The following is a 23,099-nucleotide window of genomic DNA, read 5'->3' on the forward strand; positions in this document are numbered from 1 at the left end:
GGGTTCTTTAGTCTCAGGGGAGGTGGGCCCAGGTCTGGTCTAGATTATGGCATGTGACCCAGTTTTGAACTAAAAACTGTAACAGGGAGTGTGCTGATGGGCCCTTGGGAAAGACCTACTCTCCTTGATCAGAGGAAAACTCATGACTAGAAAGAAACTCAACTCTTTGAAGCCCTTGGTTTCTCACCTCTGAATGCCACAGTGTGATGACCGGGTCTGTGGCAGACATCTTAAGACCTTGAAGGAAAGGTCTAGAATCTAGAATCTAGAGATTCCAACCCAGAGTCCTGACATCATTGACCAGCCAGCACGAGCAACCACCCACCTCTAGACTCCTTGATGTGTGAGAAAAATAACCTCTTAATAGTTAGATCATTCTTACTCATGCATTCTGTTACTTGTAGCAAATAGTATTCATGACTGATGGCAAGTTCATGGAACCTCAAGTTTTTCAAGATGCTTTGAACGATGTACTGGAGAGTTGCACAAAGTGATGTTAAAATGTCATCCAGTTTGTCAGGTGCATGGGATGACATGTTAAGGAGTCTGGCAGTGTTTTTCAGATAGTAGGTCCTTTTCCAGTGGGGTACACGAGATGATTGCAGGTGAAACCCCGACAAGGCAGTGCATACTCTTAAATTGCACAATGAGAAATTTAGTTCCCTTTCCATTCTCTGTCAGTCCCTCTAATTATGTAAAGATCTTTCAAGATTGGGCTAGTAAGTCTTTAGCACCTTTCTAACCTTATTAATCTTCCTTTTTAACAAAAAGGAAGAAACCCTCAACATTAGAGCTTTTGAAATGCATTCAGGATCTAGGAGAAATTCATACCATTATTTTGTTTTCAATATTTAAACATGACAATTACTTTTTGGTTACAGTAAGTGATAACTGTTTTTCATTTTGAGTGGTAAATCACGTGGTCTTAAATAAGGTTTTAAGTTTTTTTTAGAAGGTAAACCAACTTACAGAAACATTAAATGTGTGACACTGCAGGAGCTATACTAATATGGCAGAAATTGTGATGCTGGAATGAAAATCACTGAAGTTTGAAAAATACAGTTGAGGGGCGCCTGGGTGGTACAGTAGGTTAAGTGTCTGACTCTTGGTTTTGGTTCAGGTCGTGATCTCAGGGTCCTGAGATCAAGCCCCATGTTGGGCCCAGCGTGGCATCAGCTTGTGTTTCTCTCTCCCTCTGCCCCTCCCCCACTCTCTCTCTCTCTCAAATAAATAAATCTTAAAAAAAAAAAAAGAAAAATACAGTTGAGTACATCAGGAAGCCACGGAAAGTGTTTGAACAATGGAGTAATGTAAGCAGACTCCCCATTTAGAAAGATTCAGTGAGCAAGGCCAGGTATTAAGCCTGAAGACAGGAGCTGCAAAAAAATCCAGGTGAGAAATGATCAGACTTGAACCAAAGCAGGATATGGAGAGAAGGAGGAGATGCTGAAGAGAGAAATGAAGAAAACCTAGGGACTAACTATAAGAGGATGGAGGAGGAGAAGGAGGGGTTTAGGATGACTCCTACGTTTGGCTTAGCCAACTGAGAGAATGAATCACGGCACCATTGAGTAAACCAGAGAAAAGGGAAGGAGGAGTAAGGCTGGCCACAGTGAACTGAAGGCCCTTCTTAATCCCAGGTGGGGATGTTCTGTGGATCACTGGTTCTCAAAGCATGTTCATCAAACCAGCAGCATCAGCAACTGAAAACTTGTTAGAAACACAGATTCTTGGCTCTACCCCATACCTATCTAATCAGAAATTCTAGTTTGTTTTAACTTGTCCTCCAGGCAATTCTGAAGCATGCTAAAATTTGAGGACTACTGGGTAGAGGAAGAGTTCTGAGTCAAGATACCTGGGCAAAATAACTGAATTATTTTAGACAAGGCCCTTCCCTGGACCTGTTTCCTCAGTTGCAAAATGAGGGCATTGAGTTGGCTATAAGACTCAGGTCAGTCACTAAACTTCTCTAGGCCAAAATGCCTCACCCATCAGTATCCAATTCCCCTTTTCTTCATTGTTAATAGAATGTCACTTTTTATAAAGCTAGGTACATGAGTGTGAAATAAAGACCATACTTCCCAACGTCTTTTGCCCAAGTTGTGCCCATATGGCAAAATGCCCGCCAGTGGGAGGAGAATGGAAGTGATGTGAATGTCTTCTGAAAAGTTTCCTCAGAGAGAAGGGTCATGTCTTTCTTCATGTTTCTCCTTCTTCCTTCAATCTAAAACACAGGCATGATGGCTGGAGCTTGATCAACTATCTTGGATCATAGGCAGAAGTTACATTTTGAGGAAGGAAGCAATGGGATAGAAGGAACCTGGCTTCTGATGTCTTCTTAAAACCACCCCACCAGCCCTATATTGACTCTCCCAAACCTCTTTCATGTGAGAAAGGAACTTTTTTGTTTTAGCCATTTTTATTTTGTTTTTTTCTGTGTTCTTGTATTATTTTGAGAAAAATTTCTTGAAGTTTAAAATTTTATGAGAAAATAGTATGAGAAAACTTAATCAGAATATCTTGGGGGGCAGGACCTGGAAATCTGCATTTGATGGGCTCCTATTGGGGACCAATGCACACTGAAGTGTGAGGTTGGATGCTTATGAATCAACTCTCTCATAACAGTTCTTCAGGAATATATATACTCCAAGAATAGGGGACCAGGAAATTTGGATATAAAAGAAGAGGAGCATCTTTAGTAATTTTTTTTTTATAGATGCCTTTCTTTGAACCTTTATTGCTTAAGAGTTCCAAAGTGAAACTGTTTAGGTAGCAAAAATTCTGGCCGAAAGGAAATCACCAGACAAACTGAACCAGTGTCTATGAGTTTATGGCTGTGTTGGGGCTAGAGTTTTGGTCTCTGACTCCTGGCTCTCTGACCTATGGACCCCGAAGCTTCCCTGAAAGCTCTAAAAAGCTATTCTTTTTCCAGAATCACAGGTGAAAATCCTCCAGCCTATCTACAGGGTGTGAGATGGCAGCTCTTGAGAAGCATGGCTGGGGTTGGGTGCAGGGAAGTGAGGTTGGGTGCAGGGAAGTGAGGTGTGTCCAATCAAAACAGTAAGGGGTAATCTAGGTCAGCAGCCCATCCACATAGGTGGCTGAGGCCTCGAAAGAATCCAAGTCATCCCATGTGATGCATATCACAGTTTGGAAGGTCAACCCCCTGTTCTGCTCACCTAAATCTTTGCCAGGATAAGGCAATTTCAAGTGAAGCATGTCTGTGTCTAGGGCCTTTCCAAGCCATTTATTCAGTAACAATGCATTGGAGGAACTGGCTTCACCACCCCCACCAAAATGCTTGTTAACTATGGACTGTATGTGAATGATAATACCTTAAATGGGAAAGCAGGAGGAAAACAGTGTTTAAAATGCAGAGGGTTTGTGCAGATTATAAAACAACAAACAAGAAGGGAAAATATAACCCAGCAATTAACCATAAAAAAAAACAACAACACACAAAAAAACGCAAAACACAGTGGTGTTTTCTAAGTAAACGTGCACACTTTTCAATATTAAAACAGGGTGAAGAGCAGAGGTGGGGTTTAATAAAACCTGCTTTCAGGACTTGGCTTTGTTTCTGTCCAGCTTGCCTTCTGGGAGTGAGCATCCAGATACTTTTGGAAAAGAAGATATTCCAAAAGTAATTCCACTCTTCTCTCTTCTTCTACCTTCATAGGACCTACCTTTAAATATTATTGTTATATTCTTTTAATTTCAGTAAAATATATATTCCACCACTACATGAGAAGGCTTATTAATGAAGCTAAGCAAAGTAACCGCTGGGCATTAATCTCTTAGGGGATGGGACCATGGACATGCCCAGACTTGTCTTCTTGCTACAGCTCACTACTCAACAACATTGTCCTTCAATGCCATCACAGAAAGCTCCCGGGCCACCAACTCTAAACTATAAATGGACCAACTGCTTTAAATATTTCTGCATGCAATGAGCATGTACTCATGTAATTTACGGTAGTATCTAGTCACTTTTTTGTACGGGTGTCATATTTCCATAAGGTGCCTCTGTTTTACTCAGATGAACTGAAGCAGGGCTGCCATATTGTACAACTCCAGGGGGTGGCATTCACATAGTAGTCTGTGGTGCCCTGTGAGTTGTATAGTGCACAAAAGGAGCAGCCTTGGGTGGCAGCCCTGGTTATTAAAGTCACCAGGCAGGCCCCTGGGGAATTGGGTGTGTGCTGTTGGAAGAAGGCTAACAAATGCTTCAAGGGCAGTGGTGGAGGACATCAGAATTGGAATGGGGCAGAGTTCATTCTGTGTGATTATGAGGTGAGATTTATATCACCTGCCAAGTTTTAAAAGAGGCTGGTGAAAGAGATATTAGGGCCATGCTTCGTGGGAGGCTTGGGTTTGGGGTGTGGTTGACCTCAAACCCCAGAGGGGGCTGGGCAGTAGCCAACATGGTACATGCATTCACTAGTCTACAGGTTCTCTGAAGGTGTGTCAATCCCTTGCTGGACAGGGAGGGAGGTTTTTTTGTTTTGTTTTTTGTTGTCGTTGTTTTTATCTGGTAGCACCTTAATGTTTGGGCAGAGCTTAGAGCTTGCTTTCTCTGCAACCTGAAAAGTTCCCAGTGAGCATGCTTCATGGAGGGGCTCTCTTCTGCCAGCAGAGCATTCAAGCCAGCACTCATCTGCAACTGTAGATCCCTCTGGAGATCCTAAATGGAGCTGCTGAATCGTTGTCATGGTTACCTGGGCCAGTTTCTGAGGCCAGAATGTTTTTAAGGAGGGCAGCCCTGAGCTGGGTATCCTGGGTTTCTGAGCAGACAACTGACCCAAGAGAACTGTTTCCCACTTCCCTCTCCCATGCTCCTACTCCCTAACCAGGAGTCTGACGTCTATAGTGATCATCTTAGTTTCAGTCCAGCCCAAACCTACTGCCCACATCTGATCTAGTCTTAAAAAATCAGGCTGACCTAGTAGCATCCTGACTGTGGCTCGGGTGTGTCTCCTTCTCTACAAACCAACACTGGTTCCTGGATTCAGTCATGCACACAGCTGCTTCTAGGCAAAAGACACTTGTGAAATACAAGTTCTCTATGCTTCATATGTTAATAAGAAACTAATATATTTTTTAAACCTCAGCCCAGCACTTCACATGTAGCTCATGTAATTTACCAACCTAGTGAGAGAGGAAATATCATTCATATTTTATCCATGAGGAACTAGGGGCTGGTAGAGGTAAAGCCCAGGGCAGGACAACTAGGAAGTAGCAGAGGTAGGATTCAAATTACAATGTTGGGTTCCAAAGATAGTCCTTTTTCTTTCAAGTCATGGCTGCCATTTTAGCCACTGAGAACTGGTAGCTGCAAAAGACTCAACCATCTACTGGGTACTGACCATTCGTTCATTCATTCACTCACTCAATGATGTTCTGAGTCTGCTTTGTGCCAGACCTTATGCTGGCCACTAGGGACACAAAGATAAGTCAGATAAAACCTCTGCCCTTAAGAAACTAACCCACTAACAACTAGCAGTAATTTAAAGAGAGGAATCTACAAGATTTTAGAGAGAGGGCAGTCAGGGAAACCATTCTGGAGGAAATGACACCTAACTGAATCAGCAAGTCTCAAGGTATGTCCAGTTGTGGGGAATAAACAGCAGGGTAAGACCCTATGCTCAAAGAACTCGAAGTAGAGTTGCAGAGGTTAAGATTCATGGTCATGATACAAGGAAAGAGAATAAAAATCACTTCTTAAGGCTCTGAACAGGTATTCTACATGGAAGTGTTGGCAGATTGAGAAACTGAGGCAGCAGAAATCAGGGCCATTCAGGGAGGGCTATAGAAATGAAATGGAAGCCACCTTTGTTCATAAGGGTCTTCTTAAAAGTCTTTGATCTCTCTTTGTTTTCCTACTCTGGCTCTACTGTGATTTCTTCTCTTCATTTCTCATTTCCTTCTAAAGGAAAACACTTATTCAATGTCGTTAGAGCCTGTGCTGAGAGCAAGGCATTACCCTAGTCCCTGATGGTGGTCCTAAGCAGAAATGTACAAAGATGAACAAGACACACAGTGGAGCAGCTACTGACAACCTAAAGGATAAAAGTTTGAGAGATGTGAACTCCAAATCAAACAGCAGAAGTAATGAAATAATTCAGACTTGGAAAAGGGATTGTCATTCAAGGTAACTCCACCGTAGTGGGTTTGTTGATTCATTTTTCTCAGCATTCATTCAGCAATGCCTCCTATCCACAAGGTCCTCTCCTCAGCGAGCCAACAGTGGAGACCAGGTCTGGCAGACCTAAGCCGCCATTACAATCATGTGATAAACGAGCATGAAAGACATACACACATAGGACTTACGAGCCATGTATGCTCGTAAGAGAATTCAGAAGACAGAGCCGGTGGTAGCTTTTGAACGGATTCCTACAATGAAACAGGAGTCTACCAAGTGGAGAAGAAAGGAAAGGGCATGTTAAAAGGCACTGAGAGTATCTTTGGAACAGCTTGGTATGGGGCATTTGTTCGGAGATGAGGTGTTAAAATGCACCGCCCACAGAGCGGAAAGGCCTTGAATACCAGACCAAGGAGTTTGGCCTTTTTCATAGAAAAAGATCTGAACAGGTGAGGACCACAGTAAGATTTTTGTGTTGGAAATGTCCCTCTGGGACAGCCTGTACGGTGGACTAGAATAGGATGGAGAAGAGGGCTCAACTACCTACGCTTACCGCAGCTGTATCTTTGTGCCTGACAGACTGCACCAGACGGGTAACTAAGCCAAGCTGGGGAGTGGGGGTGGGGGGATGGAAGGTGAAGGGAGAGTCCCGCGTGAGGGCTACAGGCAGGACAAGGACGTACGCAGTTCTATGCACGGCGCAGCGGCTGGGGAGACCCGCCTCCCCTTCCAGATCCCTCTGGGGCGGAGCTCGAGCCAAAGCACGTGATGCCTGGGGACCCACCTTTACTGTGGGCAGGCGTCCCGTTCATCCGCGGTTTCACCGGTCGCCCCTTGGATCCCCAAGACTCTGACTCTTTTTCTTAGTGCTCGAGGGATCTGTTCTCTTCCGTGCATCCCTATATGCAACTCCTGCAAAGCGTGGTGAGGGGAGAGAAACAGCGAAGGAGTCCTTTGCCCATACTAAAGATGGCAACCTGCTGCGCTCACTCTGGGTGGGGGTTCCAGGCGCCAGGCCTCACTGGGCGAGGCCCAGACGGAAGAGGCGTCTCTCGAGATAAGTTTTCGACCTTCCTAGGAGGGGACCTGATCCGGGGGCGTGGCCTCGTCTAAATTCTAACAGCTGATTGGTATTTCGGGAGGTGGGCGGAGTGCCCTCGGTACCCCACCCCTCCCTCTTCGAACCGGAAGTGTCTCTCGGTCTTTCCAGCTGGTTGTCATTTCACTCGGCTCGGTCCTGAGGAGAAGGACTCAGCCGCGGCTGCGGGACCCAGGCACCGGGAGGCGGTGGCGGCGGCGGCGGCGGCGGCATCGGCGACAGCAGAGGAGGAAGAGGAGGAAGAAGGAGAGAAAAAGAAGAGCCAGGCGGAGTCCGCAACAACGACAGCGGGGACTGCGGGACCGGGGTAAAGCTACGGCGGCGGCGGTGGGGACGACGACGGCCCAGCAACCGTGAGGAGAAACAAAAGCCTTCTAAATTATAGATTTTTCTAAAATCTGGGGGAAAAAAGAGAGAGAGCACAAAGGGGGGAGGCCCTTCTCTTTTAGAATAACTACACTAGTGGGTTTTCCCTTTTTTTCCTCTTTTTTTCCCCCTGCGGAGAATCGAACTGAGAGAACTGAACAAACCGCCCCTGGGTCCCATGAGGGAAAAAAACCCCGGAGCCGCAGAGAGGGGAAGAGGCCGAAACCGCAGGACCTTCCAGGTCGCCCCGTTGGTCCCCGCACCCCCGGGCCGCCAGCTCGCTCTCGTCGAGTCTCGCTAAATCCTTCCTGATCGCGATCCCCCCAAGAGGGAGAAACGGGTGTTTTCAGCCCATTTCATGGGGGAGAGGAGGCCGGGGGGGAGCCCAGGAACAGCGACCGTAGCAAGATCTGCACCCAGAGCCTCAGGAACAGCCCCAGAGGCCAAAACTGCACCCCGTGAAAGAGCAGAAACAGGACCAGGAACAGCAGAAACCTTCCTGCAATCATCTTTCCATTAGTCAATGCTGATTTCCTCTCCCGCAACCAGGAATTCACCTCCCACCCCAGATAACCTAATATAATCTATATATATAAATATATAATATATAATGTTCTTAAATTATTCCTGATTTTTTTTAACCAAGCTGCCAAGAAAAGAACGTATTCTCCTCTTAGCCCTATTCTAATTTTTATGTGAGTGAATCTAAACTGCTGAGGAAGACCATATGTGATTGTTAAATTATATATATATATATTTTTACTCCGCGCAATGCTTATTCTTCTACATCCATAGATGCTTGAGAAGCTGTGTTTTTGTCATTCATGTACATTTTCCTTTGGAAAAAGAAAGCGCCTATTTTACTAACCAAAGACTTGATTTTTACCCTCTTCGTTTTTATTCCCTCCTAGAAATAAGCCCAGTTGGATTCATGTCAGTGTGTTAAGAGATTTTTTTTTTAGTTTTTTTTTTTTCCTTTCAGAGGCCAGAATTCCAAATCAGAACTATTTCAAGTGATAAGCTGCGATCTTTGAGCTAGCTATAAATAAGACATTTCAAACAAACAACTGAAATTTTGGGTAGAGGATACAAAGACGTGAGACATCAGGTTGTCATTTTTTATTGTAAGAATCTGATCCTAAAAATAATAAATGGGGGATTACGGGTTTGGAGTGCTAGTGCAAAGCAATACTGGGAATAAATCTGCTTTTCCAGTCAGATTCCATCCACATCTGCAGCCTCCACACCATCACCAAAATGCCACCCCCAGCCCTGCTGCTTTTATAAATAATAACACAGCTGCCAGTGGCAGCAGTGCCGGGTCAGCTTGGCTCTTTCCTGCTCCAGCTACCCATAACATTCAGGATGAGATCTTGGGGTCGGAAAAAGCAAAAAGTCAGCAACAGGAACAGCAAGACCCTTTAGAAAAGCAGCCGCTCTCCCCCAGTCCAGGTCAGGAAGCTGGAATACTGCCTGAACCCGAGAAGGCAAAATCAGAAGAAAATCAAGGGGACAATTCTTCAGAAAATGGCAATGGGAAGGAGAAAATAAGAATCGAGTCACCAGTGTTGACAGGGTTTGATTATCAAGAAGCCGCGGGGCTGGGTACTTCGACCCAACCCTTGACGTCTAGTGCATCGTCTCTTACTGGTTTCAGTAACTGGTCAGCAGCGATAGCACCTTCTTCCTCTACAATCATCAATGAAGATGCAAGTTTCTTTCACCAGGGAGGGGTCCCGGCTGCTTCGGCTAATAACGGTGCTCTGTTGTTTCAAAATTTTCCCCATCATGTCAGCCCTGGCTTTGGAGGCAGCTTCTCCCCTCAGATCGGGCCCCTCTCACAGCACCACCCTCATCATCCTCATTTCCAGCATCATCACAACCAGCCTCAGCAGCAGAGGAGGTCTCCTGCCAGTCCCCATCCCCCACCTTTCACACACAGAAATGCTGCTTTTAACCAGCTGCCTCATTTGGCGAATAATCTTAACAAACCCCCCTCTCCATGGAGCAACTACCAGAGTCCCTCTCCTACACCATCTTCTTCCTGGAGCCCGGGAGGTGGTGGATATGGGGGCTGGGGAGGTTCCCAGGGCCGAGATCACCGCAGAGGGCTGAATGGAGGAATAACGCCCCTGAATTCCATCTCGCCTTTGAAGAAAAATTTTGCAAGCAATCATATTCAGCTGCAGAAGTACGCTCGCCCCAGCTCTGCATTTGCTCCTAAATCCTGGATGGAAGATAGCTTGAACAGGGCTGACAACATTTTTCCTTTTCCGGTAAGATTATGTTCCATTAATAGATTAAGATGAATAAGGAAATTGTATGGTGTAATATCTATTTAACTAAGAGGTTTGAATGGTCCATGTACATATCAGAACTCTTCTTAGAAAATGAGTTGATTGCCAGACATTATTTTGGCAGGACAGGAGTATAATTGGGAACAAAATATTCAGCTGTTTCTTTGATAAATTTCTAATTGTAATCTTCCCCATAGATAATAGTATGAATTGGTATAATTATGACTACCAGGTAGCTAGTGATGTTGGAATTATTAACTATAATATCTTTCTAGCCTGACAGGATCATCAGGGTTGGTTTTTCCTACTTTTTTAGGTGAGAATAAATAATATATAGATACAGTATAATTCATTGTGCAAACCGATGATAATTTTCTGCTCAGATGAAGTAACTGTGTAACAAAAAAATTCATTTTTTTCCTCCACTGTAGGATAGTGATTTACTGAAAACCAACTATTGAATTACAGTTTTCTCACTGGTTACACTTTAAACCTAGAACCTCTCTGAACCTTGCAGTCTGAACAGTCTGAATTCATCAATTCAGCAATTCCTCTTAAACCTCTCTGCAAATTCTGGCCTGCCCTGTGTCAGTAAGGACTGGTACAGAAATGATCTAAATGTTTTCTTCATCCCCATTTATTTTCAAATACCATGAAACTGTTGATCTCAGAGTGACTCTTTTTATGATGCCTTTCATCCATTTGTTTATTTTCCAGTGTTAACACTAGGGGTGTAGATAAACCATTCCTAAAAATAGATTCAGGCAAAGATCACTTGTCTTTCTTGCCACCAGTGTATCCTTATTCTGCAAGAGTCACATGGTTTGATGTTTTTGAATTAATGAGCAGCCAGTCTAGGTGATAGATATGAGATAAAGGGAATTTCATAGTTAATTGAGCATCAGATGCCCCACTGAGTTTGTATATTTGAAGGTATGATTGTTTATATGTGTTTAGGAAATTTATATGGGATAATAAGCTAACATTGAATCAGTCCTCACAGTGACCCCACAAGGTAAGTTCTATTATTATCCCCATTTTGCAGATGAGAAAATTGAGTATCAGAAAGATATAACTTGCCCAAAAGCACACTGCTGATAAGAGTACAAAGTCTAGGTTAAAAAACAAGGATTAAAATATATATCTGTATACATATGTACACATATGTATATGTATATACACATGCGCCACAGATAGAGGATTATTTTAGAGATCTTTCTGCAAGGACTAACACAGATTACAAGACAGTTGCAATGTCCCCAAATATGATGTCAGCACAAGCAGAACTATCTGTTTGATTAATAATTTGCTTAGTGGGAGGGCAAGTTTGCTAAGAGAATCCTGTGTCATTCCAAGGAATTAAAAGTCCCTTCCCTGAAGGATTCAGGTGGAATAGTTAGGATGTATCTTAAAATATTTGATTTAGTTTTAGATTTTTAAAAATAATTTTTTTGCCTACATATCAGAAAGCTGTTGGCTTTTGCTTTTAAAAAGGGTTTTTACTGAAACTGAAGAGCAATTATCTTGCATTAGTAGCTAGGTAAAAGGCTTTTAGACATTGGTAATTTCATGAAGTCTATTTTTAAAAAGTTGCTTTTAATATTCTTTTGAACGTAAATTTAAAGAAAATTTAGTGCAAAGGTGACTTTTTTGAATTATTCATTTGTTGCTAATTTTTAAATCTAAGGTGGCATTTTATACATTTTAACTGGATTAAGATTGGCTCAGAATTGAATACACTTTTTTCATTTTGCTACAGTACACTGACAGAACAAACTTACATGACTGAACTTATATGACCTCATTGTTTATTTTCCGTTCTCAGTTTACTGACTTTTGATGAAGGTTTGCTTTGGGAAAAATAAAATTTCAGAAAATAAATGAACTGTATACATGCATATTCTCAGTATTTTGGGGGGCTAATGGAATGTGTTTACATGTGAAATCTTTTGGATCAGTTGGAGATTAAGCTGGTTTATGAAACAATAATAAAATTAACTTAAGATTGCTACTAAAAAACTGTTAGAAACTAACTCTTCCCTTAGAATTGTTGTTGTCTTATGCTGAGGATGGAAAAAGGATGAGTCAATATACCTGGCTCAAATATGGTAGGATTAGGAAGTAAATTGTTGATTTCTGCTCATCATCCCCCACCACTTTTAGAAACAGGAGGGGAGGGTTCAGGGAGCCAGGAGCAAGTGTGGGGGTGATTTAAAAGTCACACTGGAGTTTTGGGTTTTGAAAAAAACACAAGAAGTTAGTAAACTGAATACTGTATGCTTACTTAATGTATGTAGTTCTGTGTGTGTGCATGTGTGTGTGTTTTAACAGTTACTCTTTTGAATTGGTTTTGGCAAAAAAAAAAATACAGTTTTGGGTTGGTATGAATTACTTGGTTAAATTTGATATGAAAAACGTGAAGGAACATTTATTTGACTGGGAGCCTGGAAACTAGGTGTGCTCTTTGCCCTATCAGTATAACATTTGGGGGCCTCAGTTTCTCCATAAAATGCGGGGGGTGACGGAGGTGATGTCTAAGTTCCTTATGGTCCTGAGGTGAGCTCCTGTGAAATTGAAATTGCTGCAAACACAACCACACTTTTGAACTGCTGCCATCTTATTTAAATCTATTACCCTAAACACTATTAATTTTAGGAAAGAAATTTTACAGATGTTAGTAGTTCAGTTTTAATGGCTATTGTCAAGAATTCCTTAGGTGTTATAGAGAGATCTGGAAATATACCACAGAAATGACAGGATCCAGCAGTATACATGGCTACATTATAATATTAGTATTATTGAAAGGAAAGAATTTACCTGGTACGTAACTAATACTGGGCAATGTTTGTTTTGACCCTTACGTTAAGGAGAAAAAAATCCTCCATGTCCTGCCAAACACATCCTGGAATTCCAGTGTCCAAACCAAATGATATATTGGGGCACTTGCCAATAATTTTATTTGAATACAGCACTTCTTTGGAGGGGTGCCTAGATCTTCTGTCCTTACAGGAAAGTAAAGGAGAATTGTGTAGAGTATATTCTGATAGTCTCTTATCTTCATCTCAGTTATGCTCACACCTCCATTAGCTAAAAACCAGGAAGTAGGCAAAAAAAATAAAAAATGAAAAAATAAAAAGGAGGAGGGGAGACAAAATCTTTCACAAAGACCATCCCTAAAACTTGATAGGGAGACATTTTAGGATTTAGAACCCATTTGCTCTTACTTCAGACACAGTCACCATGGATTTGTTAAGTTGTCTTAGCCAGGCAAATAATTCATGTCACTTTAATAACTCTGCTTGTGTTGTCAGTTTATTGATCCTTAAAATTATATATGGCATCTAATATTTGAAAATAGAAAGTTACTGCGTTGCTTCAGTTCTGAAAGTCATGGTGAATTATTACAATTGTCTAAGGATAACCTCATTACACTTTTTGGTTTTTTATATAGTCCCAGGAGGGATCTTTGTACGGGAAACATTTTCTTTGACTTTGTATTTATTTATATTAGAAGAAGGGAAATTAATTTCTTTATTATAAAGTATGGGTTGGATGGTTTTGGCTCCAGCATAATTGAGAAAAAACTTTGGGAAAGCATACCAGGTACAATTTTATGCCTTTTTGTAGAAAGCCTTTGAACTAGGTTTAATTGCTTTTCTGATGGAATCAAAACTTGGGCGGGGTAGTGTTTTTTGATTACTTTTTGTTGTCTTCACAGAAGCCATGGAATATGATCAACACATTGTTCCACACCTTTCAGGAAAAACCTATTGATAGCAAGCTTAGTGAACTGTTGCAACTAGAAAGATGCTCTTAGTTCATGGGTTTATGCTTTTAAGAATAATCCTTGTTGGTGTTCATGAGAAAGAAATGGAAAAGTAATCTTAAAGTTAACATATGCCTAGTTTAAATTTTATAGCCTATATTTATTTTTTTTATGACTTTATCGTGCTATAAGGAAAATTAGCTTGAAGATCCATTATCACATTTTTTTCAGCACTACATTGTACCTCAGGTTTTGGTCCCATCACAGATAAGATAATGTGTATAATGCGTTTCTCTTTAAGGCAGGGAGCTCATAACATGAGCATTTGTTTTAATATTTCCTGACAAACTCATTTTATATTTAATTGTTCAAAGAAAATTACTCTTGCAGAAATTAAAGTATATTTTTACCATGATAAATTTATAGCAATCTGTAATTTTTTTCACTTCAAATTTAGTATAGATTCTCATCACATTTTATATTATTGAAACAAAGAGTTCCACTTTCAGGTTTTCAGAAAATTCTTAGTAGATAGAATAATAAAGGTATAGTCCTATTTTTAATCAGTTTCTGAAGGTGAAACTTGAATAATTACTGAGATAGGTTATTTTCTGAGGCCAAACATGTAGTAGAGTGAAGCATAAGCTCTGGATCCAAGCAGACTTGAGTTTGACTCTGCACTGTAATTAGCTTTGTGACCTTGAGCAAATTGCTTAAATTCAGGAAGAAAACCTCATCAAGGTAATAATACCCAATAGTGAAGGGTTTTTGTGAGGCACCTTAAGTATGTGGCCATAGTAGGTAGCTTAAATTTTTTTTTAATTTAAAGTATGCCTCTCTAAAATTTGTAAAATAATGAAATTAATTACAAATATAGTATCTATGAAAGATTTTGAACAGTCCTTTGTATTGCTTATCTTATTATATGTACTTTACTTCTTAGAGTACTCCTTTTGAATAAGCTAGATGTAACCTAGGACAGATAAAACATTTAGCAGAATTAATCAGTTTTCTTGAGAAGTTTTATAATTGTATATAACTAAACTTTCATTAGTATTGGTAGACTGCATCTTTCAGTATTTTGAAAGATTTTGCCTATGGTTATTTTAAGAAATTTAGAACATTTGATTGCTTTTGTATACATTAAAAGAGACTATTTCAAAGGAGAATTTGTGATTTTTTTGGATAAGAGATAGGAAGAGTTACCATAGGTTTGAATTGGGTATATTTTAGCTTTTATCCTGGAATTCAGTATTGTTTTTTATATTTTAATTAACCTATTTTTTTTTAAAGATTTATTTATTCATTTTGGGAGAGCGAGAATTAGAGAGAGTACATGAGAGGGGGGAGGGTCAGAGGGAGAAGCAGGCTCCCCGCTGAGCAGGGAGCCCGATGTGGGACTCCATCCCGGGACTCCAGGATCATGACCTGAGCCGAAGGCAGTTGCTTAACCAACTGAGCCACCCAGGCGCCCAATTAACCTATTTAGTACATATTTATTGAGCACCTCCAATGTTATGGACTAGGGACAAGCCTAGATATCTCATAAAAGTTGTTTTGGTTTGGTTTATAATGTATTTTTGATCTGTGCTAATCCCTGAATGATACTAAACATGCTTTTTTTCCTCATTATAAACACATTAGCAACTGATAATTTCCTGTCATTTTAATCTATGAGCTGTTTTAAACTTTAAGGCAAATTAACAGATCCAACTTTAGGTATAAAAAAACAGTGTGGTATTTTCAAATATTTTATTAATGGTCACATTTATAAATGTATTACTTGTATGCAGCATGTGCTTATTTAAGTCTTGTGGCAAAATGGTACCACAAAAGGCAAACTTTAACCTATGGGTAGTCGAGTTCAGGTCTCATTACATGTCAAGGAAGAAACTCCATCAGCCACTTATAGGTCCTCTCTCATGTTTGCAAACTGAATTATTAAAGTTCAAAGTCTTAAGATGTACAAGTACTTTTCATATTGTATTTAGATTGGGCAATTTTTGTTTGCTGAATAATTACCAGAAATATCCCAATCATTATTTTTTTATATATCTAAACTAAGTTATAGCTAATCCCTCAGTATTATACATTCTAAAGCCATATTTATATTTAAATATTATGTAACATACTTTTAATAGTAGTCCTTCCAGATGTTTTTGAGGAATGCATCTAGTGCTAGTCAGTAAAATAGCTGTTGTCATCTTACATCTGTCAGAACCTTAAAAAAAAAAAGTGAGCATAAGAATGTTGCTATTCAGAAAAATCTCCTAATTATAGTATGGAAGTCAGATCTGGGTTCCAGATATGGGTCTGCCACTTACTAACTATATGACCTAGGGCAAGCTACTTAACCTTCCTGATCCTTCATTTTCTTGTTTGTTTTGACTGGTCATCAAATAGAAATATTAATTCAAAATCTTGAAAATAGCACATATTCTTAAAATATTAAATATGGTATAGCTTGTATATGGTAATTCGAGCATAATTTTAAAGAAGAATTTCATAAACTAAACTATAATTTTTTAAAATAAAGTCACTGTACTTAAATAATAGTGGGAATCAGGCTAGATGATGTCCTCGTTTTCTTGAACACTGCTAAAAAATTTAGTGACCAACCGTTTTTTTTTCTTTTTTTCCCTGTCTCTATTTTGGTAAAGTGTTTTCCCTCACGTCTTTTAAATTTATTAGGGAAAAATTTAAACATATTCAATAATAGGCAAAATAGTATAACAAACCCCCATGTGCATATCATCTGGCTTCAACAATGATCAACTCCTGGACAAACTCCTCTGTCTTCTTCCTAACCTTCTCCCCTTTCATGTTATTTTAAAGCAGTTCCCAGAGATTGTATCATTCCAATTGTAAGTGCTGGAGTCTTTTTTTCTCCCCATAAAAACAACAACAAAGAAATTTCCTAGTGGTTTTTAAGAAAAGATAGAAACCTAAGCAAGGCCCACATTTCTGTTGCACCTGCTCAGCTTGTTTCACCACTCAAGCTGGTACTAATCTCTAAGGAAATCACTGCTGGCCTCATCTCCTCCCTTCTGGACAGAGAAGTTGGTGGTGGTCAAATGGCCATAAAAAAAATAAATAAGGGAGGGGTGAGAGATCCAACAAAAGTGCTAAAACATCAATTGGTGACTGAAAATTTGGGAGGAGATTCTCTAGTTTTCCTTTCTCCAGCTTATTCTTACCTTCTTAGCCCAGGTTTGAGCTTCCATGGATTTGTGGGAAGGATCTCTGAAAGGACAGGACTGGGACCTCTTTGGTTGTATTTTTGCTTGTCTGTTTTTGTTTTTAAAGAAGAATTTAGAGGTTTGGGGCCTTTTGCTGGCCTTTGGACTACATCAAACTTTTTCACTTCTTGCTCTCTTTCAACCTATAAATGTTTGATACTTTCAATGGCCCATATGCTGGGAATACATGACCAAGGCAAGCATGCTCCTTCTCCTCGTGACGTGTACAGTCTGGTGACTTCTTTGTACCTGGGTGTTTAGAAGTGCCTTCTGCTCAGGAAACTCTGGAGAGCTAAGGATGGGGGGGGTGGGAACTATGAGGGCCCACAAAGGCTGACACTGGGCATAGGCTGCTTTTTGACATTGCTCTCAAGGCTCGCAAGAGAGATTTCATGGGTTACAGAACTCAAGCAAACCTCAGTTTAGGAATAAAGATTGTGCATTTGGGTGGCCATTTTCTTTGCTCACTCTGGACCCTGATCAGGCCCAGCAGACATAGAACAGAGGAAGGGCCAGAAGGGTCTAAATGACTTCATTTGTTAGGGTTGAGTTTTAGTAGTATTTACCTGTTTTCCTGAAATGAGTGACTTCTTGCCCTGAGTAGCTTATTATGTAGGAGGAATATTTTTTTCTGTTTCATTTTCCTTTGAAAATGAGCTACAGGAAATAGCACAGAATAGCTGAATTATTCAGATATAACAATATCTAATTTAATATGTTAATTTCAGGCTCTTTTGCCATTTCACCAGAGAGAGGAGGGGCAGAGGGAATGTTTATTGAATGGATCTGCTAACTGCTACACCTTTTGTACAATCTGTCAGATACCTTATCTCATTTCTCCTCACTAGTTTTATAAGGGAGGGGTATCATCCTCATTTTGCTGATGAAACCAAGGTTCAGAGATTGTGTGATGTCAAGATCACTTGTCTAATAAGTGGTAATTTAAACTCAGGTGTTGGAATAGAATAGTTTTTTGTTGTTTGTTTTTGTTCGTTTGTTTTTTTCTAGAGAGAGAGCATGAGAGCCATGTTGTGGGGGACAGAGGGAGAGGGAGAGAATCTTAAGGAGGCTCCACACCTAGTGGGGAGCCTGACGTGCGGCTTGATCTCACAACCTTGAGATCATAACCTGAGCTGATATCAAAAGTCAGATGCTTAACTGAGCCACTCAGGTGTCCGTTGGAATAGAATAGATTTTAATTGTTTCTCTCTGCCAGGCAAGGTGAGAATGTACACATAGTCAAGAGAAGAAGGGGTCTGTTGATCAGGAACTGACTAAGCAAGTCTGGAATGGCAGTTTGTTTTTTTAAATTCAGTTAAGTGGTGACAAGAAATGTTTACGATTTTAAGGATTTCTAATGCTCAAAATAAGTTGTTTATTTAATGAAGGTGGAATTAAAGAAAGTTTTCTCAAAGGCTTTCTGAAGAGATCTGATTCATCAGTTCACGTGGGAGCAAACAGAACTGTTGCTCCAATCAGGGTAATACACCAAAGACATTCATTTATTTAGTTATAGTTTTTTATAGGGAGCATTTGGTAGCCTACGGTCTATAAGATTCTGCTTTCATTATTAAGCCATCATAATGAGAAAGTACTGACTAAGAGGGAACATGTTCAGAAATACAAGATGCTACTGAATGTGGTTTCTTTTACTTTAGATAATTACCTCTTTGACTTTAACCTCTGACCCTCGTTCTCAGCATTCAGGCCCTGTGTATAGTGAAGGACGTCATATCTGCCAGGTGTTTGTTTATAAATTGAAATTTCGAGGTCATGATGAGGCTTATTTAAATGAACCACTTTTCTGAGCTTCTGCTCTGAAGTCAGACTCCTCCACTTACTGTGTGACTTTGAGAGCGATTAGTTAACTTCTTATAGCATTATTTGCCTAAAATGGGGATGATACTTGTATACGCTTTACGTGATGGTTGTGAGGAATAAATGTATGTAAATCATACATAATTCATACAAGATGCACAACACTGAACCAGGAGGGACATGTTAGCCACTTTAATAATGGTGGCGGTGATGATGGTGGACTACAGTATGCTTCGCATAAGCTACAGTCTGTGGCTATGGAGAGGTGAGTGGTACTCACAGTCCACTGGGGGGGTAGCTGTAAGGGAACTGTCAACATCATATGGAACGGCATCATGCTAGGGGGCTGGGGAAAAAGGGACTTCTGCCTGCACAGGGATGTGAGGATCATCTGGAAGTGGAATCTTGAAGGTTGACTCTGTAGTCAATTTTTGATGCCTGTGGTCTTAAATATTTAATCCAAGAAGAACATTTACATTTTGGCAAATCTCAGATTAAAACTCCCGTAGTACCTTTGATTAATTATGGGCTCACTGGCATTTCAAACTTCGTATTTATTTTGGCAGCTGACATACTGGCATATACTTAACTTTCAAACCAAAATATTTTCTTTTCCCTTCTTCACTAGGGAAAGTTTAAGTCAGAAAGAGAAACCTCATCAGCTGATACAGATACATAGCTGTCTGGGAAGTGACGATCACAGTAATGTCTGTCTTTATAGGGAGAGAGTGAGTTAAGGGAGTAGCTGACTTTTGGCTTTGGTTCTTAATGATGTGTTATATTCAGTTAAGTACTTTGTGTGTTTTAGACCCCATCTAGTGATGGGAAAACATACTAACTCAAACATAAAAAGACAAGACCAATAATAGAGTGGTCATGGTGGTTGATTTGTTGAAATTGAACTTGATTATAATCTTTTTTCAAGTTGGGCATCTGAGAGCTTGGAGAGGGCTTCGTTTTAGGTTCTGAGAGCAAGGGCTGCCTCTTCATGTGGAAACCTTAAAATGGTTGATGTAGAATATTTAAGCTGAACTGTATCATGGCCAGTCAGCTACAAGTGACAATGCCACCTGCCTAAGGAAATTAACCTGTTGAATGTAATTGCTTAACTCAGTGCTTCTCAAAATGTGGTCCCTGGCATCACTTAGAAACTTGTTAGAAATGTGAATTCTTGGACCCTACCCAGACCTACTGAATGAGACACTTTATGGGTAATCTATGATTTGACAAGACCTCCAGATGATTCTGATATGCTCTCAAGTATGAGAAACACTGGCTTAGAGTATCCATTTGGATGTTAAAAAAAAAAAAGCCATGAATGATGATTTTGGTTTGTGATATAATTGCAGTGTAGTTATTCTTCCTGTTGGTAATAGACCAACAGGTTCACATGTTTCTTTTGGCTACTTCTGGAATGTTAGGAAAAGTCATGTCATCAGCTATTTGCTGATGTAAGTCTTCCTATTTTGCCATGGCAGTCATGGGTTCTGATTTTTGAAATACTAATTTGTTTTATCAGAACATTATTATTTTTTTTTTTTTTACCAACTTTGATTTTCATATTGACTTGTATGAGATCTAAGTATGGTAATCAAGTTTGCTTTGCTGAGCCTTGAAGATAATTGGTGCTCTTCTATTTTCATTCATGATTATTAAGCTCACATGTTGTAGAGTCAGAAGGCCTAGGTTCAAATTCTGCCCTTCCACTTACTTTGCATTGATAGAGTTATTTAATCACTCTCAACCTCCGTTTCTTCATCTGTGAAATGGGATACCTAATTGTGTAGGATTTTTGTGAGGAATAAATAAGATCACGCATGTAAAGCATTAGAACTTGATAGCTGCTGCTATTATCATTATTATTACTACTGTTCCTACCACTTCTACTTCTGTGGTTGGCAGTAGATAACCTAGAGAGGCATTTGTGGTAGCTTTCTAATTTGTGCACCACATCTGTTTGTCACCTCATAGGAAGAAGGAATATCTTATCAGGCTTCTTATCTTTTTTTTTTTTTTAAAGATTTATTTATTTGACAGAGAGAGACACAGCGAGAGAGGGAACACAAGCAGGGGAGTGGGAGAGGGAGAAGCAGGTTCCCTGCTGAGCAGGGAGCCCGATGTGGGGCTCGATCCCAGGACCCTGAGATCATGACCTGAGCCGAAGGCAGACACTTAACGACTGAGCCACCCAGGCGCCCCAGACTTCTTACCTTTTTAGTACCTCTGATATCATTCCTATATTATTCTTATATATACATTTTGTTCTTTTTTTGATTTATGGAGAAATATTTGAGTGCCTGCTGTTTGCTGGGCACTTGCCAGCGTGTTCCTGCTCCCAGGACCTTTATAGCAGAATATCTCATTCATTCAAATGTATGTCTTAATTAGAGTGGTCCTTTGACTGCCATGACCATTACCTTACCCAAGGAATTATCGCCTGCTTTGGAGGGAGACTTAGGCTTGAATCCCGACTAAGCTGCTGAACTATGCAGAAACCTGTCTGTGCATTAATTATGGAATTTTCCTTGGTCTTAGTTTTAATCATTAAAACAGGAATAATGCCATCTAACTTATAAGGCGGTATTAATTAAGACAGTATTAATAAAGTACCTAAAATAAAGGCAGGTACTTAGTAGATGCTCAATAAAAGGTAGTTCTGTTTTTCTCCCTTTTCTCCCTTTAGGCTGCCGAGAGAAACTGGCGAAGGTGGCTTGAAGCAAATTTGGTTGCTGGTGATTTTTTGTTTCACGATAGATTCTTTGCTCCTATTATCTGAAATCAGGGCATCCCACTTCGGCCAATTGTTTTAAGTAAATTTTTTTATTTAAAAAGCTTGTTATTTTGCATTATGTATAGCATAAGAAGATGTAGTGACTGTCCTAAGACGCTAAGGGTTCATTTTCTTATTAACCTGTGATTGACCCTCACCTTCTTGTGGGCACAAAGTGATGAGTTTTTATTAGTCATTCTCCTTTACGCTTTGCTTCCTGCCATACTCATCACTATAATTTAAATTAAATCTTGGGAGAGCACAAGCTAAGGATGTCAGGAAGCTAGAATACAAATATATTTTGGAGTTAGGAAAAGGACATTAGAGATCTAATCAAACTCTTTCCTTCTTCAGATAAGCAAAGGTCTAGAAGATGAAAGGGCCCAAGCTCACCTGACACACCAGTGGTGGAGTTGGGGCTTCCTAGTGTCTAATGCTCATTCTTCTGATTTATGCTGATGTTCATATTTTGGTTATCAGCTCACATTCAATCAAGAAGAGTTGTCACTTAGCAAGGTTTCTATTTTATAGTTAGTTTACTTTCTGGGAAATGGATCCAAGAAAATAGATAAGTGATTATGATATTTGGCCCAATTAGCGATCAATACGGGTAAAATCAGAGAATGAAATATGGCAGTCAAAGCCCTCTTGATTTGACACTCTATCGGGTAGGAAAACCAGCATCGTTTGTGCTGCTGTTCTTATTCCTTGGGTTTATTTATTTGTTTCTACTCCTCCACCTATTTCCTAGTGGCACACTTACATTTTAGTTTTTTGCTTTTGTTTTTAATTAGAGGTTAAAAATGGTTGGAAAAGATCAGTTGAGAGGGAATAAATCAAGAAGGATAAACTTTAGACCCTCTCTGAGAACAGAATGTTTACTTGACAAAATATGTGGCTTTTGAACTCTTTGAATTGCCAAAGCATCGTAAGAAATAAAATGTTATACAAATGTAGTCATTTATAATAATTATAATAAGGTTGGACTGTGGGGAAGAATACATATTGGCAAGGGTTGGCAAGAATGTGGTAACTGTGCCATTGGGTCCTGTACCTTCCACTTAAATCATCAGCAATCTGTCCAGACCCTATTCTCTTCTGAATCCATACAAAGCCTGAAAATCCTTCCCAACACATTGCATCTGAGGGTCTATACCAGTTGATCAGAGTTTGTATATTGGTATTTATTTGTCACTCTTGTATTAAATCATGACAAAGTATAAAAAGGATAGAGGGTTTGTTTTTAATCCTATAAAGCATTACTTGAAAATTTAAAAATTTCATTTAGGATTTTAATTTTAATGTATTCCACCAATTAGAAGTCAGGGGTTATCTTAGCAAAAATCTTTTTTAAATTGTTATGTTAATCACCATACATTACATCATTAGTTTTTGATGTAGTGTTCCATGATTCATTGTTTGTGCATAACACCCAGTGCTCCATGCAGAACGTGCCCTCTTTAATACCCATCACCAGGCTAACCCATCCCCCCACCCCCCTCCCCTCTAGAACCCTCAGTTTGTTTTTCAGAGTCCATCGTCTCTCATGGTTCGTCTCCCCCTCCGATTTCACCCCCTTCATTCTTCCCCTCCTGCTATCTT

At 40.0% G+C, this 23,099-nt stretch overlaps 1 protein-coding gene across 3 annotated transcripts in view; it reads left to right on the plus strand.

The window, feature by feature from the left end:
* The first annotated feature begins 7,348 nt into the window (after positions 1-7,348).
* CPEB4 (cytoplasmic polyadenylation element binding protein 4) overlaps positions 7,349-23,099 on the plus strand; it is a 62,911-nt gene continuing 47,160 nt past the window's right edge. For 2 of the 3 annotated variants that reach the window (XM_081826343.1, XM_081826344.1), the window contains exon 1: positions 7,350-9,883. In XM_081826343.1, the coding sequence (XP_081682469.1) occupies positions 8,759-9,883 (1,125 nt within the window). In that variant the 5' untranslated portion in view covers positions 7,350-8,758. Of the gene's footprint in view, positions 9,884-23,099 lie in introns of all 3 variants that reach the window. The other variant, XM_081826342.1, reaches the window with a different exon arrangement.

The sequence above is a fragment of the Leptonychotes weddellii genome, chromosome 7 (genome assembly GCF_054177405.1).
Source record: "Leptonychotes weddellii isolate Sample4059 chromosome 7, ASM5417740v2, whole genome shotgun sequence".
Taxonomy (NCBI): Eukaryota; Metazoa; Chordata; class Mammalia; order Carnivora; family Phocidae; genus Leptonychotes; species Leptonychotes weddellii.